The 16,554-nt window shown below is 37.8% G+C and overlaps 1 protein-coding gene across 1 annotated transcript in view; it reads right to left on the bottom strand.

The window, feature by feature from the left end:
• LOC142149622 (uncharacterized) overlaps positions 1-16,554 on the bottom strand; it is a 276,122-nt gene that overhangs the window by 47,459 nt on the left and 212,109 nt on the right. Inside the window, 1 exon segment of the mRNA XM_075204945.1 lies at positions 13,521-14,192. Coding sequence (XP_075061046.1) covers positions 13,521-14,192 — 672 coding nt within the window.

Raw genomic sequence — 16,554 nt, 5'->3', positions numbered from 1 at the left:
CTTTCTTATACTAGTCATAGCACCTGCATGAGCAGAACAGCAGTATATTACAGAGCTCAGCAAGGGCTGCCACATCGTCATTGTCTACCACTAGTAGTATAGAGCTCTAGCTCATATTAGGAAATCCATGCCAGGTGAAAAGATGTCCCCAAGTCCAATAACCAGACTGCTCTAGTCTTTTATGGTTTATATCCTGTGTGAATCTTCTGATGTCTAACAAGACTTGATTTTTGGGTGAAACATTTGCTACATTCAGAGCATTTAAATTGTTTCTCTCCTGCGTGAATCATGTGATGTACAATAAGCTTTGATTTCAAGGTAAAACATTTGCTACAAGCAGAGCATTTAAATGGTTTCTCTCCTGTGTGAGTCCTCTGATGTACGATAAGCTTTGATTTCTGGGTAAAACATTTGCTACACTCAGAGCAATTAAATGGTTTCTCTCCTGTGTGAATCATCTGATGTCTTACAAGAGTTGACTTCCGGGTAAAACATTCGCTACATTCAGAACACTTAAATTGTTTCTCTCCTGTGTGAATCATCTGATGTTGTACAAGATTTGCCCTGTGGCTAAAACACTTGCTACATTCAGAGCATTTAAATGGTTTCTCTCCTGTGTGAATCATGTGATGGACAATAAGCTTTGATTTACATGAAAATGTTTTGTCACATTCAGAGCACAGATAGGGCTTCTCTCCTATTAGATCCATCATGTGTTTTACAACAAATTAGTTGTAGATAGTTTCTCCTTTTCAAATTTGAAGTTAGCTACTGTAAGAATTGATCACTGTAGTATAAATGACTTGTAGGTGAGTTTTTGGAACGCTCAGATGCTCAGAGAACAAAGACCTTTCCAAGATGTCTTCTGTTATTAATGGGAATCCTGCTCATTAATTCACCTGTAAGCAAAAAGAGTGTTAAGATTTAGCAGCCTAATCATTACATTAATGAAACTACTTGAACAACGGTAATGTTATATTGGATACGGAATACAAAAATGTTTTATACACTAACAACTATGAATCAGGCATTGACCATTGTTTTTATTTTTGTGCACAGTGATACAGAAACATATATGCTTAAATGAAAACTGTGAAGGCCTATCTGTACTAAATAGACTCCCCACATACTCACTATTATTTAACAGTTTACATCTTTAGATGTAGGTGTTTCACAACAAGTACACTAAAGAAGTAATAAAGTATTAAAAATTAAAATTAGACACTTTTCAGTAATGTAAATATATAATCAGTAATTCATGTGGCAGCAACCTAAAGGGGGTAGTACGCAGTACTAGAAATATGTATTTAATAAAGTGACCAGTGAGTACATATCTATATATCTTCACAAGAATAAACTTTGTGGCGCTAACTGATTACAAAATAATAGTAATAAACAAATAAAAATCAAATCAAATAAATTAACACCATACAGGAGGCTGCTCTTTCCTTAGACAACTGCTTCAGGTATATCTACAAAGTATCACACAAGAAAAAGCACCAAACAATGAATTATTATCAAACAATTTTAAATAAACAGTGATGTGCTCTAATCAATATCTGTTGTCTTCTTCAAACAATTGGCTGAAAGTTCTCTTCAAAAAATTTTTACTCATACAAAAGAGGTTTTTCTATATCTAGCTACACCAGAACCATAGGAGAAAGCAGATACATATAATGTACAATGTATCATCAGGATATATAAAGTTCAACACATGTTTTCCCAGCTTTGTCTTGCAATAACACTTTTACTAATAGATAATACAAAGTACAGATTATACAATGCACAGTATAGAACGCTAATAATTGTAATTCTGTATATATCAGTATATTCTTATGTATAATATAATTACCTTACTCTGAAGATTTCTCCTTCTATCTCTTTCCCTCCTGATCATTCTTACTGTTCCCTCCTTCCAGCTCTCCAGCTACCAACTCACTAACACTGGGCTGATACTGCCTATTTATAGTCATTCCTCCCCATCTCTCTTCAATAGTTCCCGGGATGACCAGAAGGTTCTCAGACTGTTTGTCTCCAGGTCTCTCATGTAAATCTCATTGGCATGTAAATGAGGTATAAACATTCCTAAGGCCACTTACCACAAAGAAAAATACTAATTAGATCTTGGCAGGTGGTAAAATCTCACATTCTAATTAGATCAGCGCAGTCTCTGACATCCTGTTATGTCAACAAATGGACCTATTGTTTAGGGTTAATCTATTATCTAGACAGAGAGTGTGAGCAGAAAGGTATGTTCTGACTATCAATAGTAACACTAACATAACTAAAATTAATTGTTAAAAATAAACCATAACAAAATATTTAAGTAAATTAATTTGTTATGGCAGATTATTAATGATATTCATCTAAATTAAGCCATAATGATAGATATCACAGAACCTAATTTAAAACAATCAAACTCATTTAACAGAATAGAAAACTCCTTTTCACTTGTTATAAAGCAGGTGATAGCACCCTCAGGAACATGATTCAAAGATTTATGCATACAGTGATTAGAATTAGCAGTTAGGATAATATATCAGATAAATTAACATTAGCCGAGTTCAGAGAACAGGCTTGAACAACTAACTTAGCAATGTCAATCATTTATAGAATCCAAGATTGTAAGGAGACAGTCAGTATAAAGGTGAGTAAAGTTGAGATCTAAAACCCTTCAATTACCAGTGTTTTGGCTTAAAATGACAGGGAAAAAGAGGCTCACCATAGATATTGAATTTCTCAGACCTTATGTTCCTCCAAGTACCGTGAGCTGACACAGCTCAAATGCTGAAAGCAGAGATCTACACAGTCTCAGAATTTATATGTGATGTATTCATCACAACTGATCACTAATCACCTGTACAACAGAATGACGAATGTCTAATACTTTAAGTATTGCTAAAAGGCTCAATGATATTTCAGATATAAAACTGAAAACATATATTAAACATATATTAACAGATCTTATGTATATATATATATATATATATATATATATATATATATATATATATATATATATATACATATAGGAAAATAAGCACATGGGATAGGGCGCCAAAATGGTGCAGTATTGTTTGTGTCAACAGTACTGAGAGATACATATAGATGAAAATATTAAAGGAAGTTCACTATCATATATAGGTGGACGTGACAGTCTCACAAAAGATATAGTGCAAATGTGAACATATATGGCAAATCGTGAGCAGAGCGTTCATGCAATCCCAATGATATCCTTTCTAATACGGCAAATGCGTACCAAATAAACAATCTTTAGCGTTTATCTGTATAATGAGCAATTTCTCCAAACATCCCATGATAACTCCGATAATGGCACTTCTTGTATACTTGTGATCTCTATAGATGCTGCTGAGACATCTCAGCAGTACACAGAATAGGTAGAAAGAAAAACCATCATAGTGTAACACTGTAAATTCAGCAGATTTATTGCACAGAAAATAAGTATCACACTTACATAAGAACAAGTATAAAATGCTTATCTGGGTTTCTTTGTGACATCCATCAGCGAATGGTAACTACTGTCTGGTTCAGCTGTTATATCCAATAGAAGCTAAGTCACAGTGTGCGCTCCTGATCAAGAAACAAAGAATAAATAGTCCCACAATAGAATCGCTTGTCCTCAACGCGTTTCGTCTGTATATTTGTCAGGCTTCATCAGGAGATCAATCAAAAAAACCTCGATTTCTGGCGCTAATATATGTCACAATTGAATCAACTATTAATAATAAAATCCCGGCATCAGATGCAGCAACTCAAAAAAAGAGGCAGTGTAGAACCTCTATAAAGATCTACAAAAGAGCAAACGGAGAGTTGCGCAAAATCCCCTATTTAAACATTTATTAAAATAATCCCAACAGATCACATAAAAAAACACATACATGAGGTAGTATGGATAAATCTCACAGTAAATATCAGAGGTATAAAAATTGGCCAATGGTCAATATTCAAACAAGAGTAAAGCAGATAATAATGTACATCATATAGCTCCTATTAGAGAAAAGAGATTTTTGCCTAATGCACTAGTACAGTGATGGGAAAACTACGGCCCGTGGCCCAGATCCGGCCCACTTAGAGGTTCTATCCGGCCCGCCTATATTTTTTTAAATTTAATTAAAATATGCATAAAATTATTAGGGCCGATCCTGTGTATCAGAACCTTAATTTTTATGCCTTCCCAGCTATTTCCACCATTACACTTCATCCTACTTCCTAAAAGGACACTTCGTATGTCAATCACTCAGACACCTGTCTGCCCCCTAATGGCTGAAAGTCATGTGAGAAGAGATGGGCTGGGCCATATACTAAGGCGGATTTTGATTGGCTGCTGTGTTGTCAGTTAGTGGCTCACCAGAAAGACGGATCTGCAACAACCTGCTGAAAAAAGTGCTGTGTCTGTACGATCGCTGCACTTATAGAGGTAACACTGCTATATAACACCCTCCCGTCCCATTCAAAAAAATTGTATTATATATTTCGATATTTGAGTTTTTTAATAAATTATATTGGCCCGCCTAAAGTTTTTCTTTTTTATTTGGCCCGCTCCTGAAAAAGTTTGCCCATCACTGCACTAGTTCCTTATTCTATGAAGATGTCCAGTTTACGTGTAAACAACCAGGTATCCAGATCAGTGGTTGTTAAAGATGGTAATGACTCTTTAATACTCATAGACAGCATATGCATAAGAGGAAATATAGCTTCAGATGAAAATCCCGCTAAATCAGATGGTAATTCTCTAGTTAAGAGGAGCAAGATAGCTTCCTGCCGCAGCCACGGCTATTAGGTATTAGAGTCCGCAGATAGATTGGTATCACAAAAAGGGGTTAACAATAGAGTGGGTACATTACGTATTTGTGTGCTAGATGAAAAAACAGCCAGTATTTAATTGATGTGCAAAATAATAAACTAATTTGCACCCCTGGCATTGATTAACATGGTTTATCCCAGAGAACATTTACTCCTTTTTTTAGCCTTATCTTCCTTAATAACTTAGGCCCCTAATGTTTTGCCAGAGGCAGGATTGTGTTTTTAATTTCAGAACAAAACTTATCAGATCATAAATATATCCTTAAGGACCGTGGTTCTGTTTTCATGCTGATATGATTATTCTGTACATCACTTACCGCTTACACAAATGCTGTAATGAAAAACTAATATAAAGTAAGAAAGGTCAAACTACTGTGTGGAAATAATTGGAGCACCTGTGAAATCAGGAGAATGTAACATTTCAAGGTTCATGTTGTTTTGAACGCAATTTGCATTTTTGGTGTATAATACGCTTTGTACTTCAGCACAAGATCACAAGGCATTAGATCCAAGACTAGTGGTTTGTACACACGCCCACATGTAAAAAAACGTATTATGCACCAAAAATGTAAATTACATTCAAATCAACATGAGACCCTTCATCTTTATCCTTCTCCCCAACATTTCAGATATACCCCTCACTTCATCCTTATCCCTCTCCCTCAAGATTTAATTTTTGCACCTCACTTTATCCTCATCCCTCTCCCCCAACATTTCATCTTTACCCCTCACTTCATCCTCATCCCTCTCCCCCAACATTTCATCTTTATCCCTCATTTCATCCTCATTCCTCTCCCCCAACATTTCATCATTATCCCTCATTTCATCCTCATCACTCTCCCCCAACATTTCATCTTTACCCTTCACTGTGTCCTCATCCATCTCCTCAACATTTTATTTTTATACCTCACTTCATCCTCATCTATCTCCCCCAACATTTCATCCTCACTACATTACCCTTCACTACATCCTCATTCCTCTCCCCTAACATTTCATCTCTACCCGTCGCTTCATCCTCATCCCTCTCCCCAACTTTTCATCTTTACCCCCCACTTCATTCTAATCACTCTCCCCCAACATTTCATCTTTATCCCTCACTTCATCCTCATCCCTCTCCCCCAACATTTCATCTTTATCCCTCACTTCATCCTCATCCCTCTCCCCCAACATTTCATCTTTACCCCTCACTTCATCCTCATCCCTCTCCCCCAACATTTCATCTTTTCCCTCACTTCATCCTCATCCCTCTCCCCCAACATTTCATCTTTACCCCCCACTTCATCCTCATCCCTCTCCCCCAACATTTCATCTTTACACTTCGCTTCATCCTCATCCCTCTCCCCCAACATTTCATCTTTACACTTTGCTTCATCCTCATCCCTCTCCCCCAACATTTCATCTTTACCCCTCACTTCATCCTCATCCCTCTCCCCCAACATTTCATCTTTACACTTCACTTAATCCTCATCCCTCTCCCCCAACATTTCATCTTTACACTTCACTTCATCATCATCCCTTTCCCCCAACATTTCATCTTTACACTTCACTTCATCATCATCCCTCTCCCCCAACATTTCATCTGTACCCCTCGCTTCATCCTCATCCCTCTCCCCCAACATTTCATCTTTACACTTGAATTCATCATCATCATCCCTCTCCCCCAACATTTCATCTTTACACTTGACTTCATCCTCATCCCTCTTCCCCAACATTTCATCTTTACCCCTCACTTCATCCTCATCCCTCTCCCTCAACATTTCATCTTTTCCCTCACTTCATCCTCATCCCTCTTCCCCAACATTTCATCTTTACCCCTCACTTCATCCTCTTCCCTCTCCCCCAACATTATATCATTACCCCCACTTCATCCTCATCCCTCTCCCCCAACATTATATCATTACCCCCACTTCATCCTCATCCCTCTTCCCCAACATTATATCATTAACCCTCACTTCATCCTCATCCCTCTCCCCAACATAATATCATTAGCCCTCACTTCATCCTCATCCCTCTCCCCCAACATAATATCATTAGCCCTCGCTTCATCCTCATACCTCTCCCCCAACATCTCATCTTTACACTTCACTTCATCCTCATCTGTCTCCCCCAACATTTCATCTTCACTATATTACCCTTCACTACATCCTCATTCCTCTCCCCTAACATTTCCTCTCTACCCGTCGCTTCATCCTAATCTCTCTCCCCAACATTTCATCTTTATCCCTCACTTCATCCTCATCCCTCTCCCTCAACATTTCATCTTTACATTTCACTTCATCCTCATCCCTCTCCCCTAACATTTTATCTTTAAATTTCACTTCATACTCATCCCTCTCCCCCAACATTTCATCTTTATCCCTCGCTTCATCCTCATCCCTCTCCCCAACATTTCATCTGTACCCCTTGCTTCATCCTCATCCCTCTCCCCCAACATTTCATCTTTACACTTCACTTCATCATCATCCCTCTCCCCCAACTTTTTATCTGTACCCCTCACTTCATCCTCATCCCTCTCCCCCAACATTTCATCTTTACACTTCACTTCATACTCATCCCTCTCCCCCAACATTTCATCTGTCCCCCTTGTTTCATCCTCATCCCTCTCCCCCAACATTTCATCTTTACACTTCACTTCATCTTCATCCCTCTGCCCCAACATTTCATCTTTACATTTCACTTCATCCACATCCCTCACCCCCAACATTTCATCTTTACACTTCACTTCATACTCATCCCTCTCCCCCAACATTTCATCTGTCCCCCTTGTTTCATCCTCATCCCTCTCCCCCAACATTTCATCTTTACACTTCACTTCATCTTCATCCCTCTGCCCCAACATTTCATCTTTACATTTCACTTCATCCACATCCCTCACCCCCAACATTTCATCTTTACACTTCACTTCATACTCATCCCTCTCCCCCAACATTTCATCTGTACCCCTCGCTTCATCCTCATCCCTCTCCCCCAACATTTAATCTTTACACTTCACTTCTTTCCCATCCCTCTCCAACATTTTATCTTTATCCCTCATTTCATCCTCATCCCTCTCCCCCAACATTTCATCTTTACACTTCACTTCGTCCCCATCCCTCTCCCCCAACATTTCATCTTTATCCGTCATTTCATCCTCATTCCTCTCCCCCAATATTTCATCTTTACACTTCACTTCATCCTCATCCCTCTCCCCCAACATTTTATCTTTATCCCTCATTTCATCCTCATTCCTCTCCCCAACATTTCATCTTTACCCCCACTTCATCCTCATCCCTCTCCCCACAACATTTCATCTTCACCTTTAACTGTATCCTCATCCATCTTCTCAACATTTCATCTTTATCCCTCATTTCATCTTCATCCCTCCCCCCCATGATTTCATCTTTAGCCCTCAATTCATCCCCATCCCTCTCCCCCAACATTTCATCTTTATCCCTCATTTCACATTTCATCCTCATCCCTCCCCCCCATGATTTCATCTTTACCACTCACTTTATCCTCATCCATATGCGTGTTGCTGTGATCTATCGCCCCCCTGGAGCATATCAACAATTTCTTGAGGATTTCTCTGCATGGTTCCCTCACTTCTTATCTTCTGACATGTCCACCATCATCCTGGGTGATATCAACATCTCTATTGATAATCCAGCTTCCAAATTGCTCTCTCCAAGTGGGTTGAATCCTCTACACATCGGGATGGCCACTGCCTTGATCTTGTTTTCTCTAGACTATGCTCAGTTTCTGATTTCATTAACACACCTTTCCCCCTCTCGGATCTTCACCTTGCCAGCTACACGCTCACCCCCACTGCTCTAACCTCTCTGCTGTCAAACTCCGCAAAGCCTGTTCATACCCACAGAAATCCTAACTCTTTAAATCTTCAACAGTTTTCCACCTGTCTCCAACACCTTCTCTCTCCAATCTCTACATTCTCCTCCTCTGCTATGGCAGTAGCTCATTTTCACCATACCCTAGGAACAGCCCTTGATCAAGTGGCTCCAGTGATTCTTTATACTACACATTAACCTCAATGTCAGTCACGGCACACTAAAGTGACACGAAATCTTCAAAAAATTTTCCATAAATCAGAACGTCATTGGTGTAAATCTCCTACCTCTAATGTTTTCTTCACATATACTTCTATCTACCACTCCTATCGATATGCTCTAGACACTGCAAAACAAGCAAACTTCCAATCTGTCATCTATGCTCAGGCTTCTAACCCCAAACTTTTTTAACACATTTAAATTTCTGCTCAATCCTCTCACCCCAAACCCTCCATCTACTATAAGTGCTCAGGATCGTGCTTCCTACTTCAAGGACAATATTGATAAGATCAGACTAGAAATGGTATCTTCTTCCTCGACAAGCAATCAGCTCAATTCCTTCCCACTACCCTCTGACACCCTCTCTTCATGTGATCCCACAAATGAATAGGAAGTATCTACTCTCTTCTTATCTTCCTACTCTACCTCCTGTCGTCTTGATCCTATACCCTCACAGATTGGTATATTCATGTCTCCTGTGCTCATTCCACCTCTAACTACAATCTGTAATCTATCTCTCTCTACTGGTATCTTTCCATCACTATACAAGCACGTAGTGATTATTCTTATTCTGAAAAAAATATATTTTAATCCAAACTCTGTCAAATTACCATCCCATCTCTCAGCTTTCATGCCCCTCCAAGCTTCTAGAGAGACTTGCCTACACTTGCCTCACACACTTCTCGGATCTTGCGAGATTTGGATCCGGCACAGTCGGCATTGAGCCTAGTCTCCGGCACTAGGACCCGGCGTGGCCAGATGTAGGTTGAGTGGCAGGCGCCGCACATTCCTCCCATTCCTGTGAATAGGGCTGATTGTCGGAGATCGGGACTGTGCACTAAGCCGCTTCTCGCTGCAAATCATGTCCTGCCATCTATGCACTGTCTGAGGGGACCATGCACAGCCCCCCAGCCGGCTCCTGCCGTCCCAGCGCGGAAACTCTCTCCCTGGGACTCATGTGAGAGGTAAAGAATTTCCTTTGTGTGCAGATCAGGCTGCAGACCGTTAGGTCTGGTTGTTGCAGACTAGTTACTTCTTCCCTGGGAAAAGTAGCGTGGCCGTGTGGTCACAGTGACATAGTGCCAGGGGTACATGGGGAGGGAGAGTTGGGGGGGGCATCTAGTCTGGGGCATTGTGTGCCAGTGATCACCCCAAATGGCATCTGCACTTTACATTTTTCTTTAACACATCTGATCTGGTGCCAGCCCATATGCTCCATATAGTCAATAAACAAGGTTACTTATCATGATCCAAAAATACTTATTATTATCATTATTCTTCTTCTTATTATTATTCTATAATTCTCCCCAAACACACATGCCTCTTATTATTAGTAATAATAACAATATGCAAGTCTCTCAAATACATATAAATAGTCATTTGACATCATAGACAAAATCCAGCTTGGATGTATTTTCTATTAAAAGAAAACTTTTAAAATAAATGTACGTGTTATTTATTAGTTCTGCATTGAAATTCTTACAAACAGTGGTTGACTTCCCTAATTTATTTCTTTTCTTGTTTTTTAAAGTTAACTTTGACATATTAAACGCTCTTAGACACACTGCAGTGATCTTTCTCCCACCCCTTCCAATACACCAACCAGGAACACGTTTACCAGACCTCTGGGCAATTAATAAACATAACAGCTGCCATATTTGGTTCATCGATCCACAAACATGGACATGGAAGAGCAGATGTTTACACTGTAGGTCCTGATGTGAATGTCAGATCTGTGTGGAGATGCATTGGGATTTCTAGACAGCTGTTAAGGATTGTGGAAGCAATTTCACCATAGAACTGTGGGAACAATTTTGGTCTATTGCATTACTCGTTTAATGATTTGCATATATGAAGGGACATATAGGAGCATTAACCCTTTTAAATCAACATCTGCCCCATTATTTGTAAACTAACAGGAGCTTATTTAGTTTGCTCTGTTGGATAAATGAACATGCTTTGTCATTGTCCTTAAAATGTAAAGGACGATTAACATTTATTTTGCGTGCACCAAAGACCGTCCTCAAATCTATTGTTCATGTAATGTTCCATCCACACAGAAAACTTGATCTTTGCCGATGGTTACAGGAACATGCAGTGCTTTGTGTCATAGTCCCTTCAGTGGTGATGTGGTAAAGGCTTACTTCCTAACCGTCAGTAAGCTTACTGACAAGTTTAAAAGAGTCACATTTTGATAGTCAGTAAGATAAAACAGACCACATGCATGTGGGACATTATTGGAATGATAACTGTGTAGGAAAGATGGTGTTGCTGATATCAACCAATCAGAAATGCGCTTTCATTTTCCAAATTGTGCAACCAAAATGAAAGCTAGAATATGATTGGTTGCTATGGGAAACACCTCTGTTTCCACACAAATAAACCTGCTTTACTAAATGTCCCCCAGTGTCATCTTTCATTGAAAAGCAATAACTGGGCCAAATCAGTCTGCGATAATGTTTTGTTGAATTGGAACTACCATGACTTGTTTCACAGTGGTTGATACTGCACTAAGACGGTATTACTTTGCTCTAACGTCTTCTGTTTAAATTTGATATATAAACATTATACAAAATTAAAAGAAAAAAGTTTGTTGTGCTATTAATTCTAACACAGCATAGCTGTTTTTACTCATCCAGTTTAGTCATGTGGGATAGACTTTCTAAGACATATGGCAGGATTCAAGATGACATTTGAAAGTTTTTTTTCTGTGCAAACAAAAATTGACTGGAAATTAGTGTTATTGAGGTTACTAATAATGTAGGTACAAAGTAATATATAAATTATGTGTTTTTAGCCCAAAAAGTGGCATTTTGTCAAAAAAAGCAAAACAAAATCAAAACCAAAACAAGCGAGGGCGATTTTGGCAAAACCAAAACCTGAAGGTAATCCAGATCCAAAACCAAAACCAAAACATGGGGGTCAGTGAGCATCTCTAATATAAACAGACAATTTCATATTCATTCAGAAGTGTCTTCTCTGGATGACAATCAGACTATCTCTGGCAGACTTACCTGTATAGTTATTATACCACGGTGTAGCTCCTGGAGAACCTCTCCGTCATGGGTCTTTTACTTTCCTCCATCCTACTTATATATATCACATTGTTACTGAGGGTGCACCAGAGGATCGTATGTAATACAATGTCAGTATTTAGACATTTTGCATAAAGTGGTGAATATACTATGGCTATGAACTTTACCTTCTAGTGTAGATCGTCTGTCTGTCCGTTCTTTTGGTGGTGGTACATGGATGAGAAGTGGAGAATAATTCTCACACTCTTAAATATATATTACACACATTATCCCACAGTGCTAGTAGATAATATATAGATATGTCTGGGATGTAGCAGTTAAACAGTCTGTGACAGTGATTCTATTATTCTGAGTCACAATAGGGAATAGCTCCGTGTCTCACAGTCTGGCATATCGTCTCACATGGCCGGTTAAACCAAATATGGAAAGAACAGACTGATGGAACCTGAATTCCTGCTCAGCCTTCCAATGAAGTATCACACTCTCAGACAGTATGCTCCCTAGCTTTATACCCTGCGGTAGTAATAATACTCATAGGGAACTACATGGTGGCAATATTTTCTGGACTGACTTGGGACTATACTCGACTTATCTGTCCCAAGTTAATAGAGCTCACTGAGAACATAATCATATTTCCTCCCAACCCACACAATCTGGAAAGCTCGTTAAGTCCCGGTGATTAAACAATAAGCCCACATTATCTATGGCTCACACCTGGCTGTATTATCAGGAACCACTAGGTAGACAATATACAAACATAAACATTGAATAACACAGAGTAAACTTATTAACTAACTTTATAACACAATAATCAATATTATGTTCCTTATGAACTGATGCGTACAATCATACATGTGAACGCCATGTTACGTTACTGTACAGTGTTTGTATATTTTGCAGTATATGCAGAAGAAAGGAATTGTATTTGTTAAGAATTGAATTGTGTGACTCTCCCATGGGGTCACCCAGCTTTGTCCACAGAGAGCAGAACCATTTTAGAGATCAGTGACACCAAGGAGTGCAGCCAGAACAATTAAGACCACTGTGTATGTGCAAACAAAAAAAAATTTAGTAAGCCGCTCTAAAGAAATAATATGCAGATCACTATGTGTAGGCATGAACATAAATAAAAGAAAAGGAAAAAAACAACCAATAGGGCGCTAACGGGTTTACTTCCTTAGGGTGCTTCACCAACCACGTACAACAATATGCAGATACTGTTACTGCTAAAAAGGTCAAAACCGTAAATAATAAAAGGAGAGCACTGTTTGAAATGAAAAAAGTAGTATAAAATCCAATCTATTGATTTTATTAATCTATAACAATTTTAAATAATATAAAATAGTCATACATATATAACATCACAATATATAGATCCTAGTGTAGGCAAGTGAAAGTTTCTAAAGGCAAATTTCAAAATACAGACATCCAAACTCACTAAAGATATTCAATTAGCTCACATTAGCTCCGTCTCTTTGGGGGGTGGTTTCATCAACCTCTGATGAAACCGCCCTGAAAGATGCGACAAAACGAGTCAGAAATATACTAGTTGGCAAGTGTATTAATTTTTCCAGCTCATCAATCACTAACTCTCACTGTCCTGTGTGAATCCTCTGATGTACAACAAGATATGATTTTTTGGTAAAACACTTGCTACATTCAAAGCATTGAAATGGTTTCTCTCCTGTGTGAATCCTCTGATGTTGTAGAAGAGTTGACTTTAGGGCAAAACATTTGCTACATTCAGAGCATTTAAATGGTTTCTCTCCTGTGTGAATCCTCTGATGTTCGACCAGCTTTGATTTCGCAGTAAAACACTTGCTACACTCAGAACATTTAAATGGTTTCTCTCCTGTGTGAATCATCTGATGTCTTACAAGAATTGACATTTGGGTAAAACATTTACTACACTCAGAACATTTAAATGGTTTCTCTCCTGTGTGAGTCTTCTGATGTTGTAGAAGAGTTGACTTTAGGGCAAAACATTTGCTACATTCAGAGCATTTAAATGGTTTCTCTCCTGTGTGAATCCTCTGATGTTCGACCAGCTTTGATTTCGCAGTAAAACACTTGCTACACTCAGAACATTTAAATGGTTTCTCTCCTGTGTGAATCATCTGATGTCTTACAAGAATTGACATTTGGGTAAAACACTTGCTACACTCAGAACATTTAAATGGTTTCTCTCCTGTGTGAATCCTCTGATGTACAATAAGCTTTGATTTCTGGGTATAACATTTGCTACACTCAGAGCAATTAAATGGTTTGTCTCCTGTGTGAATCCTCTGATGTGTAATCAGTTTTGACTTACATGAAAATGTTTTGTCACATTCAGAGCACAGATAGGGATTCTCTCCTTTTAGATTCATCATGTGTTTGACAACAAGTTAGTTGTAGAAAGTTTATCCTATTCAGAAATGAAGTTAGCTGCTGTAAAGAAGAACTGATGACTGTAGTATAGATGACTTGTGGGTGAGTCTTTTGGAACACTGAGACACTCAGAGAACAAGGACCTTCCCAAAATGTCTTCTGTTATTAATGGGAATCCTGCTCATTAATTCACCTGTAAGCAAAAAGAGTGTTAAGATTTAGCAGCCTAATTATTACATTAATGAAACTACTTGAACAATTGCAATGTTATATTGGATACAGAATACAAAAATGTTTTATACACTAACAACTATGAAACAGACATTGACCATTGTTTTTATTTTTGTGCACAGTGATACAGAAACATACATACTTAAATGAAAACTGTGAAGTTCTATCTGTACTAAATAGACTCCGCACAGACTCACTATTATTTAACAGTTTACATCTTTAGATGTAGGTGTTTTTCATGTGAATAAAATTCACAGCAAGTACACTAAAGAAGAACAAGTGTTAAAAATTAGACACTCAGCAGTAATGTAATATATAGTCAGTAAATCATGCAGCAGCAACCTAAAGAGGGTCCTACCCAATACTAGAAAGGTGATTCTAATAAAGTGACCACTGAGTACATATATGTATCTTCACAAGAATAAAGTTTGTGGCACTAACTGATTACCCAATATTAAGTGATAAACAAATAAAAATCAATTAAATTAACACCATACAGGAGGCTGCTCTTTCCTTAGACACCTGCTCCAGGTATATATCTATAAAGTATCACACAAGAAAAAGCACCAAACAGTGTAGTGTTATCAAACAAATTTAAATAAACAGTGATGTGCTCTAATCAATATCCGTGCACCAAAGGGAATGAGATATAAATCTTATCTCAGATATCTTGTTGTCTTCTGCAAGTATTTGGCTAAAGAATCTCTTCAAAAAAGCTCTACTCATAAAAAAGATAGAGAATCATAGCACAGATATTCGCACTTTTCATTGTGTGATTCTAATACATACAGTATTTATGATATATACATATTTCTTTTTATTGATAGAAATATTGCCACACTAAATTCATTATCATATATACAATTATTGGCTCATGAGAATATTAGTACTTTAATCTTAATTGTACAACAAAATTTAGTTTATACGATTATGGGAGAACACACTTATAACAATACAATATCTATAACATAATATCTATAAATGTTTGTGTATATATCAGTATATTCTTATGTATAATACAATTACCTTACTGTGAAGATTTCTCCTTCTATCTCTTTCCCTCCTGATCATTCTTACTGTTCCATCCTTCCAGCTCTCCAGCCACCAACTCACTAACACTGGGCTGATACTGCCTATTTATAGTCATTCCTCCCCATCTCTCTTCAATAGTTCCCGGGATGACCAGAAGGTTCTCAGACTGTTTGTCTCCAGGTCTCTCATGTAAATCTCACTGACATGTAAATGAGGTATAAACATTCCTAAGGTCACTGAATACAAAGGAAAATACTAATTAGACCTTGGCAGTTGGTAAAATCTCACATTTTAATTAGATCACTGCAGTCTCTGACATCCTGTTATGTCAACAAATGGACCTATTGTTTAGGATTAATCTATTATCTAGACAGAGAGTGAGAGCAGAAAGGTGTGTTCTGAATATCAATAGTAACACTAACATAACTAAAATTAATTGTTAAAAATAAACCATAACAAAATATATAAGTAAATTAATTTGTTATGGCAGATTAATATTCATCTAAATTAAGACAGAATGATAGATATCACAGAACCTAATTTAAAACAATCAAATTCATTTTACAGAATAAAAAAACTCCTTTTCACTTGTTATAAAGCAGGTGATAGAACCCTAAGGAACATGATTCAAAGATTTATGCATACAATGATTAGAATTAGCAGTTAGGATAATATATCAGATAAGTTAATAACAGAAGAATTCAGAGAACAGACTTGAACAGCTAACTTAGCAATGTCAATCATTCATAGAATCGAAGATTGTAAGGAGACAGTCAGTATAAAGGTGAGTAATGTTGAAATCTAAAACCCTTCAATTACCAGTATTTTGGCTTAATATGACAGGGAAAAATATTCTCACAATACATATTGAATTTATCAGACCTTGTGTCCATCCAAGTACCGTGAGCTGACACAGCTCAAATGCTGAAAGCAGAGATCTACTTCTGAGAATTATGTGACCAATCCTTATGGAGACTGTAGTAAGACCCTTGACACGTTTCTGTGCTGTTGGACGTTCA

Source organism: Mixophyes fleayi, chromosome 4, assembly GCF_038048845.1.
Source record: "Mixophyes fleayi isolate aMixFle1 chromosome 4, aMixFle1.hap1, whole genome shotgun sequence".
Classification (NCBI taxonomy): domain Eukaryota; kingdom Metazoa; phylum Chordata; class Amphibia; order Anura; family Limnodynastidae; genus Mixophyes; species Mixophyes fleayi.
Note: the sequence above shows the minus strand (reverse complement) of the source record. Positions and strands in the feature narration are given on the sequence as shown.